The sequence below is a fragment of the Miniopterus schreibersii genome, assembly GCF_964146895.1.
Source record: "Miniopterus schreibersii genome assembly, chromosome: 12".
Taxonomy (NCBI): domain Eukaryota; kingdom Metazoa; phylum Chordata; class Mammalia; order Chiroptera; family Miniopteridae; genus Miniopterus; species Miniopterus schreibersii.
Genome location: NC_138112.1, coordinates 70,104,047 through 70,115,660, shown reverse-complemented (window position 1 = coordinate 70,115,660; position 11,614 = coordinate 70,104,047). Strand labels below are relative to the sequence as shown.

The 11,614-nt window shown below is 44.0% G+C and overlaps 2 protein-coding genes across 9 annotated transcripts in view; one reads left to right on the top strand and one right to left on the bottom strand.

The window, feature by feature from the left end:
* The first annotated feature begins 1,370 nt into the window (after positions 1 to 1,370).
* Positions 1,371 to 11,587, top strand: RBM4B (RNA binding motif protein 4B). 8 transcript variants are annotated; one of them, XR_014000047.1, is made up of 6 exons: positions 1,384 to 1,505; positions 2,172 to 2,595; positions 6,551 to 6,653; positions 7,802 to 8,478; positions 10,078 to 10,299; positions 10,904 to 11,587. XR_014000047.1 is itself a non-coding variant. In XM_081154664.1 (4 exons), exons 2-3 carry the CDS (start codon positions 2,184 to 2,186, stop codon positions 8,467 to 8,469), a joined length of 1,080 nt encoding a protein of 359 aa, XP_081010790.1. In that variant the 5' UTR covers positions 1,384 to 1,505; positions 2,172 to 2,183; the 3' UTR covers positions 8,470 to 8,478; positions 10,985 to 11,587. The 8 variants fall into 8 exon arrangements, 5 of the variants coding, with proteins under 5 accessions (XP_081010794.1, XP_081010790.1, XP_081010791.1 ...); XR_014000045.1 differs by lacking the exon at positions 10,078 to 10,299 and having other exon boundaries at positions 1,381 to 1,505; positions 10,985 to 11,587; XR_014000046.1 differs by lacking the exon at positions 6,551 to 6,653.
* The window catches only part of LOC308565459 (RNA-binding protein 14), a 41,722-nt gene continuing 40,587 nt past the window's right edge, over positions 10,480 to 11,614 (bottom strand). Inside the window, exon 4 of the mRNA XM_081154660.1 lies at positions 10,480 to 10,702. Within this exon, the coding sequence (XP_081010786.1) occupies positions 10,560 to 10,702 (143 nt within the window). The 3' untranslated portion in view covers positions 10,480 to 10,559. The remainder of the gene's footprint in view (positions 10,703 to 11,614) is intronic.

Genomic DNA, 11,614 nt, shown 5'->3' with positions numbered 1-11,614 from the left:
GGGTTAAAACTGTTCGAAGAACATTAGTTTTGGTGACCTCAGAAAATTCTGGAAGTTGGAGGGGAGAACAGAACCCAAAACACAGTGTATGAAGGTGGGTGAGAGCAGGTTCAGACCCTCTCCATTGGGAAGTGAGTATAGTGAAGAGGAGTGAAAGCTATTTCAGAAACGAGTGAGGAGGTCCCTATACATGGTTTAAAAGTCTGAGAGTAGAGAAACTGGAAATGGCCAAGAGGAGAAAGGAAGGAGAGAGGTAGATAGAATTAGGTGGGAAACAAGCATGAGTAAAATGGTTGGGAAGCAAAAATAACCCAGTGAAAGAAACATATCAGAGTAGCTGGGGAGGAAAAGGGCAGCCTCAGGAATTTGTGCCTGATGGTATCAGAAAAGCTTCTACCGAGGAGCGGTGATTGACAGTCACCCTGGCATGCTTTCCTCGGAGATAAACTCAGTCCATCAATCTCTGTAAACGTTTATTCTTTGTTCAAGGGTGGCAGGGAGCAATCCACCTAATAGCTTCCCTTTTGCCGCCAGGAGGTGCCCTTAGACCACGGCTGAATTTTGAAGGCTAGAAAGTGCCCCGGGACTCACTGTTGCCTGGTCCAGCAGCCTGGTGTGGACGTGGAGACCCAGTCCCACACCCAAATCAAGGAACCTCTCTGGGCCTTTGCACCAACTATTCCCGTGGTGCGCTCACCACAGACCAGAACCGTGAAGGACACACACACTCTAGCTAGAGCGAGCGCCAGCCCACGTCCACGGAGCAAGCCGAGCATGACTCAGGGTAGCGGCAGAGAATGTCTCCTAAAGCTATCCCAGCTCTGCCGTCTTTGGTTGTTTCCTCACCAATGAATAACATGTTTGCAATAAAATAAAAAAAATTTTTAAATTATGTTTAAAGCTCTACAAAAAATAACTAGATTTGCTTAAAATGTGGCGCGTCTGTATTTCTAAATGTTGTCCCAAGCTGCCACAGAGGTTGGCCGGCCCGCTAAGAAAGCCCCTTTTTTAGGGGACCCGGTGAGATAACCCTTTGTCATCCGCTGCCGGCCCCCCACCCCCGCTTCTGCAGGCCCTTTATCGCATCATCCATTGTGATGGTTAGTGACACCCGGCCTTCTGATTACACCAAGGCAGCGGTGGCGTCCGGAGCCCTTCCGACGCTGGAGCACCGACCCCCCTCCCCGCCACGGCCCGTTCCACGGTGGTGATTGGCTAGTCGGGGCTGGGGGCGGGCTGACCGCGGGTCCGTTGCGCCGTCACCAGCTGGCCCCGCCCCCGTGTCAGGGTGGCTGGGAGCCGAGCCGGGGGCAGTCATTTACATGCGGCCGTGGGATTGGCCGCCCGGCTCCCGCGAGGGGGAGGAGAGAGGCAGCGCGCACTCGCGCGTGCGTGAGCTGGCGCGCGAGAAAGGGCCGGGTCGCGCCGAGGCTCGAGCGGCTTTCGCCATTTTGTGGGGTTCTCTCTGACGCGGGAGCCGCTGCCACCGCCGCCGCCACCCGGAGGTACGAGGGGGTCTTGTGGGTACGTGGGGAGACGGAGGGCGGGCTGGGGCGGGCCGGGACGGGCCTCGACGGACGGACACGGCCCCGGGCTTGGGTGTCTCTGGAAGAGGTCTGAGGAAGACAACGGGAGGGAGGCGGGTCCGGGTCTCCGGAGGGGGCGGGGCAGGGGTCGGGTCGAGTCTTTGTTGGGGGGGAAGGAGCTGGAGGTTGGGCTGCTGAGGGGGGGTGTCCCGGAATGGTGCCAAGGGGGCCTTTTTATTCTTAGAGCATCTTGAAAGGTGAAACCTCAGGGAGGAGAGGTACACAGATTTCCCTCCAAAATGTACGGCTCTTCCCTCTGGCTTGGGCTCTTCTCTTTCCTGCCCCCCCAAAGGGTATTTTAATAAGATGCGGAACAGCTAAACCTGTTACTTAAGTGCGCCTCATTTCATGGAGATGATGGAGAATGCAGCGCGAGCTGACCCCCGACCTCCGGTTTGCATGCCACTCGCAGCTCACACCATTACTTACGAGCAGACCTTTCTCCCTCTACTGAGGAAAAATAACGGATGCCTGCGTGAGGGTCTTGAAGGTGCCAAGAACTTCTGTGGAGGATTTATCCAAAGGCAACGCACTGAGATTGCCCGCTGCGCCCCTAACTTTTGGAAATCGTTTCCTCTCTCTCAGGCTCTCGTCAGGATGGTGAAGCTGTTCATCGGAAACCTGCCCCGGGAGGCCACAGAGCAGGAGATCCGCACACTCTTCGAGCAGTATGGGAAGGTGCTGGAATGTGACATCATTAAGAACTACGGCTTTGTGCACATAGAGGACAAGACAGCGGCAGAAGATGCCATACGCAACCTGCACCACTACAAGCTGCACGGGGTGAACATCAACGTGGAGGCCAGCAAGAATAAGAGCAAAACCTCCACAAAGTTGCATGTGGGCAACATCAGTCCCACCTGTACCAACCAAGAGCTTCGGGCCAAGTTTGAGGAGTACGGTCCAGTCATCGAATGTGACATCGTGAAAGATTATGCCTTCGTACACATGGAGCGGGCAGAGGATGCGGTGGAGGCCATCAGGGGCCTTGACAACACAGAGTTTCAAGGTGAACTGCTCTGGGGTCTGGGTGGCAGAACTGAGTGGGGTCTAGCTCAAGACAGAGGTGAGAACACAGGACCATGGGGCTGGTGGGCTGGTGCTTCCCATTCTATTTGGGCTGGAAATCGTAGGGAGATTGTATGTTTGCCATTTGTTCTTAAGCACTCCCTTTTGAGATCTGCCAAATCCTCTTCAGATTGTCAACAACTGAGTAGAATCACAAACCATGGGTTACTTTACCTTTCAGGCTTCACTCATTTCAGTGCTGTTGGAAGTTTAACCTGCCTGGGCACGAGTACCTCATGGGAGGAGGGAGGGTAAAGGTCTGTTGCTTACCTGCTGTTTTTTTTTATGACCAGGAAGCCTTATGTTTGAGGGGTTAAATGTGTAGGAGTTACACTCTTTACTACCATAGTTGATGGTTGTGGTGGGTGAGAGGAACAAAGACATTTGGAGGAATCCCTATGTTATAAATCTGGGTGGTGAATCTGGATTTGGGGGAGTATCTTTTAACACATTGTTTGCGGGTAGTTTTTATCGCGCGCTCTACTACCAGTCAACGTAAAACGTATAAATACCTTTCCCGCATACAATGTGTTGAGTGCTCAAATTTGTTAAACTCAAGCAGAGCCAAAAACCATGCCATGGGCTACAGATTCTCCTCAACACGATAGGGTTATGTCCTGATAAACTCATCATAAGTTGAAAATATCATTAAGTTGAAAATGCATTTGATAGTACACTATAGACTAGAGTATCGTTTGTTTGCCCTCGTGATCACATGGCTGGCTGGGAGCTGGGGCTGGGGCGCCACTGCCAGCATCACAAGAGTATTGCCCACGTATTGCTAGCCTGGGAAAAGATCAAAATTTGAAATACAGTTTCTACTGAACGCATGTTGCTTTCACACCATCATAAAATCAAAACCACCGTAAGTCAAAACTGTCTCTTCTTCACCTATTATTTAATCCTAAGGGAAAGAAATTCTAAAATAATTAGATTGAATGAGAATGATGGTCCTGCTTCTGAGAAGATTCCAGTAAGATATTCTAGTAAATAACTTGTTATTTATACCAGTCATAAAGGTACATATGTTGTTATTAATACCACAGGAGATCTAGAACTGTACTGTCTAATATGGTAGCCAGCCACTAGCCATAGGTAGCTATTAAATTGAAATTAAATAAAATTTAAAATTAATTTCTCAGTTGTACTGCACACATTGCAAGCATGCAGAAGGCACATGAGGTGAGTGGCTGCTATATTAGTGCAGCACTTTCATAATCATAGAAAGTTCCATTGGACAGTGCTGTTCTACAGTGTTTTTGTTGACAGTATCATCCTGGACCACACATCTACAGCCACTTTTCAGGGTCATAAAGTAACATTTTTTGTCTGAGTGCCAGTGAAAGGGTTGTTAAGAAGTACTTAAGGGTCCACTGCTAAATCTAGAAAACAAAAGAAATGGAAGAAATGTTGATCAGAAAAGGGTAAGAAAGTTTGCAAATAGTGGAGATTGCAGATAGGGCATTGAATATCTCTGGTGACAGCCAGTGGTGCCCTGGCCTTTAGCTGCTCTTTAAAGCTAAGGGCAAAAGTCGTAGATACTTGCTACCATTAACTAGTTGTATGACTTGGACAAGTGTTTTAATCTCTCTGTGCTTCATCTTTCCACTTATAAAACAGAGTTAATGATCCCTGTAGTGCCTCCCTCACAGGATGGTAGAGTAAGGCTAGAATGAGGTATAGATGTGAAAGGGTTTTGACAGTAAAACACTATCTGGTGAAAGGTGAGTGCTGTTCACGAGTGTGTTTCTGTTATGGTTAGAAACTAACTTAAAATGGGATAGCTATTCTTAGATATTTGTTTTTATTTTATCTTGGAAAGCTATTGCACTTCAGACAGCTTTAAAAATATTCTTTATTATTGTCATTTGATAGGGGAGGGAATCATGAATGGACAGTGGCAGAGAGAAATGGGGGTTCTCTCTTGACAGGTAACAAGCAAAATATAAAAAGAATGCAGTTAAAGTCAGGTACAAACTGCAGAGATAGTCTAGCAGTATAATATTGCCTGTCCTTACCTCTTTAACATGCAATTGAATAAAGGGATAGGGTTAAAAATATGTGTATGGAAGTCAGTTAATTGTGGGGAGTTTGGGAGGAATGTTTGTTTTAATAAAGCAGGTTAATTACTTTAGGAAGTGGATATTTGAGTAACGCATGATCTATAAGATTTTGTAAAATGTTATCACTGGAAAAGAAAAATCCTTTATTTGGTTTTCATGTTCTTAGCCTAACTCCTCTGGAGAAAGCACTCGACTCTGAGTTACACACATAGATATTTTTATAACCAGCTTTTTTTCCACCAGATGACAAGAGAAAGTTAGCATTGGATAATAAGTTGCAGTTTTACAGAAAATGCAACCCAGATACCAATTTATCACATTTTTTTATAAATCCTTTTCAGGTATCTAATGAAGGTGGCCTCTTAAGAATGCCACTTTAGGCATCTTTTGAATCTTTATATGTTAATGACTGCCATTTAGGCTTCAGCCTTGACTTCTGAAAGGAAGCAGCAGAATCTGAGCTTACCTGCGTCTTTCAGGACCTGTTTCCTCTCCACAAGCAGCAGTGTACTGAACCCCTATTGAGTTAGCAAATAATTTGCTTTGGAAAACCCTAAAGAAGCCTTCCCAAATAACAGTTCAGACAGCTGAATTGGGAATGATATTTAAGAGTTAAGGTGTTTTGTGTGTGTCCCCCCCCCCCCGAATATGTAAACAAGTATTAAATTGAAGTACTGTTGAATGTCGGTTATATCCGCAGCCTTCTGGATCCTGACACGTGATAGGAGTTCAGCAGTTAGGACCCCAAGTTGCCCACCTCAGTATTTTAATACTCTTTTCTGTTCCAGATTTCAGAAGAAAACACTTAGTGGGCTAGTTTTCTGGAAAATGTTGGCAGTGCATTTCAGTAACTTTTGAAGGCCTCAGAAAATCTTTTAGTTTTTGGCCTCTCCAAGTGTAGGAGAGAGGTAGAGTTTCATTTTCTTCAGGTTTTTTTTGCCCTAGTTCCTTAAGGTAATAGAGAAGTACAGTATTTTTCAATTATTATAATAACTTTAGGGGATTTAAATTAAAAGCATAGTTACACTCTTTGGGAAGATTGTGTGGGGGAAAACCTATCACTTCTGTTATAGATCTTTTTAGTTCTAGGTAAAAAAAATTGTACCTAAGTTCTTTTCACAGTTACTACAAGAGGTAGATTTTGCCATAGATGTTTATAAATTTAGAAGTTGCAATCTTTAAAGCAGGAATAAAACACTGGATGTAGTAACAGAAACAACAAAGAAAAATCACTAGGTTTTGTTTCTTAAAAAAAAGCACCCAAAATCTACAAAAGTAAAGAGCAAGTTACACTGCAGATTTTTTTCCTTAAAAATGTACTTCTAAGTCACCTACATTGGCTGCTTTTTAGATTGTCATGGTTACTCTGACTTCAGAATTGGAGCACAGTTTGTGTCTGTCACACAAATTAATGTCATCATGTATGGTTGAAAGACAAGTAATTTGTAATCCTCCAGTCTAAATTACAGTGAACTCTACATTTGCGATATAAATTGGGGCAAAATCTGTGTTTCTGTTCTATGCATAGTTAGCATGTGGCCCTTAACTTCTAAGAATTAGAATAAGAGTATTTAAATCTCTGAAAACAGTGGGATGGCTAAATGCTGCTTTCAGAGAATTATTGCCATTTGTTTATCTGTTGACTATATCAGTGTTGATAGTGGATGCTGCCTGTCTGCTAGCAGCTAGAAGTAAAAACCTGAGTACCTTTGTTTCTGGGTTTTAAGTTAGAGGCAGCAACTACTGGAAACTGGGGTGGTAGAAATCTTAGACATTGGGCAAAAATGAGTTTGACTAAAGTGATATTACTGCACTAACCCGCTCCCCTCTCAGGGTCAGTGCATGGCGCTGTTCTGGCTGCCGTCCTGAATCGGGCTGTTTCCAACAGGATGGTGGAGCACGAGGCCTCCTATCGCATAACTGCATCCAGAACAAGGTCTGTCAAAGAGAGAGCAACGTGCTGATCGCGGAGGGGGGATTTGTTCTGAGCAGCCCTTACGAGTGATGCAAAGCCCGTTTCCTACGTGTATACTGGCAGCGTTTTAGCTACAATTTGAAAAGCATTGACTTGATCTCCAAAGTCTTAGGCAGTTTGGGACTAAATAGTGCCAAAAATACTTTTCTCAAACTGCTTTTAAAGACCTTGGAGGCTTTCATCAGTAAGGGTGCCTGGGCTTGGTCGTACACAAACCCAGGGCGAAGATTGTTTCTTCTCTTAGCTGTTCCTTTGTGCTGGTTGTTCCCTGGATGTGGCTTGTTTGTATGGATGTCCAGAGGACTTTAGACAAATGCTGCATTTTTCTAACAAGTAGATAATCCCCTGTAAAGGATCGTAAACTACATGGCAGGATGAAATGTAATCATTTCATTACATGGGTGCACATTGTCTCTAAGAAACCAGTACCGCTTCAACATCACATTCTTGCTGTTGAGAGACCTTGGTCAAGTTGTTTTCCACAGTAAGCATGGATTCACCTTTGCTGAAAAAAGTGAGGGTGGGGTTGAAATCTGGAGGGTCTTATAACTTCTAGGTAAAGCATATGATGAGCCAGGTATGATTTGTGTGCCTAACATAGCCTTCTGTGAACACCCGCAGTAATGGCTGGAGGAAACAAGATGGATAGAAGTTTACTGTGGTTTTTAAGCTGCAGGAAATGCTCAGGCTCAATGTGGCCCTGAGTAAATCAGGGAGAGGTCGGTAAGATACTTTCCAAATCTAGCATAACTGAGGTTTTGTTGGATATTTGATTTGGAAAAATTGGCAGGTTTGAATCATTAAAATATCTCAGTCCTGGTAGTGGAAACTTTCAGTTTCTGTGTTTGAGGGGGAAAAGGAAAGTTGTGGAGACAGAAGTAGGAGGGAATCCGGTTATCCTGGTGTAAGAAAGTATTGACTGGTCTCTGAGGACTCATTTTCTAGCTCTTACCTATATTAAAACTTCACTTTTAACTGCTTTGGGAGGGGTTGCTGAAACAGGGTCTCGAGCGTGTGTATGTATGTGTGTCCTGTGCCAACTAGTTTACTTTCGGGGAGAACAAAGAATGTCAGTGAGTTAAAATAAATCTTGTATCTATTCCCTCAAGGCAAACGAATGCACGTGCAGTTGTCCACAAGCCGCCTTCGGACTGCCCCTGGGATGGGAGACCAGAGCGGCTGCTATCGGTGTGGGAAAGAGGGGCACTGGTCTAAAGAGTGCCCAGTAGATCGTACAGGTCGTGTGGCAGACTTTACTGAGCAGTATAATGAACAATACGGAGCCGTGCGCACACCTTACACCATGGGCTACGGGGAATCCATGTATTACAACGATGCATATGGAGCACTCGACTACTATAAGCGTTACCGGGTCCGCTCTTATGAGGCAGTGGCAGCAGCAGCAGCAGCTTCTGCGTACAACTACGCAGAGCAGACCATGTCCCATCTGCCTCAAGTCCAGAATGCAGCTGTGACCAGTCACCTCAACTCCACTTCTGTTGATCCCTACGACAGACACCTGTTGCCGAACTCAGGTGCTGCTGCCACCTCAGCTGCTATGGCTGCTGCCGCTGCCACCACTTCCTCCTATTATGGAAGGGACAGGAGCCCCCTTCGTCGTGCTGCAGCTGTGCTCCCCACAGTTGGAGAGGGCTACGGTTATGGGCCAGAGAGTGAGCTGTCTCAGGCTTCCGCAGCTGCACGGAATTCTCTGTATGACATGGCCCGGTATGAGCGGGAGCAGTATGTGGACCGAGCGCGGTACTCAGCCTTTTAAGAACTGGAGGTGAGAGTGGGGTGGGTGTGGTTAAGAGATTCCATTTTGTTCCTTTGAAAGAGACCCATGCTTGCTGTCTCTTGCTGTCTTTTCTCAAGCCACCTGTTTGCTATCAGGACATTAGTATCCCAAAGGTATAAATTACATGATAGTCTTAAATATTTCTCTAGTTTAAGCTGGAGGCTCATTTGGCCTGTTGAGGTTTTAGTATATGACTCCAACCATCTTGTTCCTTCTGAGAACAAACTCAGCTCGTTAGTGAGAATATTGTTCTTTCATCAAGTGTAAGCAGATCTGGGTTACAGACACATAGTTAAGAGAACTAACATTTGTTGAGTGCCTTCTGTATATGTCATATCATTTAATCTACACAGTAAGCCTTTAAAATATGTTCTGTTTTACAGAGAAGGGAACTAAGCCTCAGAAAGGTTAAGTACTTTGCCTGAAGTCATCTGGTAATTGAGAGGTAGAGTCAGAATTCGTACTCAGGCCTGGCTGACTCCTAAACCTATTCTCTTTCCACTGAAGTCACTGTGGTATAAGCTGAAGAGACCAGGTTCAGGAGTTAATAATGTCGCAGTGAGAATTTTAACTATAACTTTAGACTTTTAATTGGATAATAAAACTACTTAGGTCATTAGCCTTTATCAGAGAAAACTCTTCTAATATGTAGCTATAAGCCAAAGTTCTATAAATTTTAGGTGTTTAGTTATAAGACACTTGCTTGAAAGCTGAATGTTTTGATGCCACTGTCCCATGATGTCCTTCCCTTATTAGCAGTCCGGAGCATCTCATTCTACATGGGCACGTAAGCTGTATCTCTGCATAGCCAATGATGCTGTCATGTAGAGCCTGAGGCTTCCCTCTTTTTCCAGCAATTTTTGTTTTTTTTGTTTGAGGAACATTTAAGGAACTAGATAAAAGGTAACTTTTTGATGTGTGTAAAATCCCACTGGTGGTGACCCTGGAAATTTAATTTTTCCTAATTCAGAAATGTATGCCAAAGATGTTAGAATGGCAAGGGTAGGTGTATCTAGAGATTGATAAATCACTTCATCCAAGTGGAAATGGTATCATGACAACTTTCTATTCTCATGGTTTTCCTTGTACCTTGAAATTGAGAATCACGTGAATGGGAGGCCTACTAGCAAAGTTAAACTTAGTTACCACTGAGTTTCCAGGGTTCCTAACTTATCCCTTTGGTATATGTTTAGAAGAAAGCAAAGTAATAGGAATTAGCCCTTTTTCATAGTGAGAAGCAAATATGGCATGAACTTGTGGCAAGTGATATCCTTATGACCATTGTGTAGCAGTGTGTGTTCATGTGCATGAAATGGGTAACCTTACAATTTGTGTGGTTTGCCATGAATTTTTACTTCTAATGCAGCTGAATCTGTCATGAAGTGGGACATGCCTATAAAGTAAGGTGGTGGTATCTATCAGATAACTCATATTTCTTTTGAATGTTTCAAAGTTAAATATTAAAATTAGTATACGTGGTCTTTAAAGGGTATTGCCTAGGTATTTAAAAGTGAATTTTGAGTGCAAGCAGTGGTTGTTCAACTAACCTCTTTTTAGTGATGACTTTTAAAGAAACTTACCTTCCAGGTGTGAACCTCAAATGGACTGAATAACCCTGAGTTGGTTGCAGTCCCAGGAGCCTGATGTTAATGAGGCTGCCAGGATGAAATACTCCAGAACTGTTGGGGATACAAATTCGGGTCTCACCCTAGCAGAACTGATTCAAGAACGTCACAGCTTTTGAAGTCGATTGGCACAGATCAAGACCAAGATTTGGCCCTTTGTCTGTAATAAGTAGAGGAGCTTGGTGTGAGTTAACTTTTTTTTCCCCCCCAGCCATTGGTGTCTGGAGCTTCCATCATCAATGGAAGAATTAGAGAATTTTAGGATTTCTTCTTTTGATTTGAGAAGGGAGATGTGGTCAATTAGGGGAACTACTAGAATTATGGCTCTGAATCTATGACTATGGCATGTAGGTATATTGGAGGGTAAATAAACACTCCTTGATACCCTTTGTGATTGTTACCTTTGAAAACTTGTTTACTGTGAAAGATTAAAATGAAACAAATTCAGAATAAATAGTGCAGTTGGCCATATTTTAGATCTTGGCATCTTCTGCTTTTCCTGGACTCCAAAATAAAATTACAGTTCTTAATATCTGTATGCCCTTTAGTATAGTAGCAGTAGCCTTGTATCACAGAGGTTGTCTTGCCTAAAAGATGGATAAAAAAATGAGAAATACATACTTATCACCAACACAGCAGTCTTCCAGATAGATTGCTTCTTGTTCTGTTGTAGCTATAAGCAGATTCCTACATAGTCATAATGAGTCCTGGGTGATTACATGGGATAGGTTCGATCCAATCTGACTTGGTTTTGTTTTGTTCTTTGTTCTTTCCCCCCTGGAATACAGGACAGGACCCGGGCCCTTGCACTCGGAGCCCAGCTGCTCTCCAGGCATTGTGTAAGCGTCTTGTGTTGTGCTCTCTTTCAGGTAGGATAATTGCGGACTGAACCCTCGGGCTGCGGTCATATATGAGAACTTGCTTCGCGCGGTCCCCTTTGCCGGGATGTTTCCATTGCTTCATGTTTCAGTAAACAAAGGAATTTGTGACCAACTATGTTTTCTTTCTTAATTTAATTCTTCTAAGTTGACTTTTCTTTCCTCCTTATACAAGTGTCTGTAGATTTTCACACTATTCCTTATGTTCTCAGCCTCTAAGCAGCCCTAGGTAAGGATTATGCTGGCATCCCCTTTTTCCTGTACAGTGGAACCCCTCTTATCTTGCTTTCCTTAGGAGTTGAACCCTTCTCCCTGTCTACGTGCAACATCTCCTTACCCTTTAAAATGACCACATAGTGGCAAGCAACCTTTTATTCTTCTCTGTTAGCTCTGGACTCTAACATTGAAGCTAATCTGAAATTGCTAGGACCACTGGGGTGGGGGTGGGGGTGTGTTTTGTTTGTTTTGTTTTGTTTATGTCTGACCTGTGATCGTGGTACAGCATTAGCTGAAATTTAGCCTTGTTTTACTCCACTCCTCCCACTTTTTTTTTTTTTTTTTAATATTTTGACAAATAAACGTTTCTAACAAGTATCTTTTTGTGTTTATGTGACTGTTACT

Coding starts and splice junctions, on each gene's coding strand:
- RBM4B (XM_081154664.1), top strand. CDS start 2,184: ATGGTGAAGCTGTTCATCGGAAACCTGCCCCGGGAGGCCACAGAGCAG. Junction 2,596..7,801: donor TGACAACACAGAGTTTCAAG/GTGAACTGCTCT, acceptor TATTCCCTCAAG/GCAAACGAATGCACGTGCAG.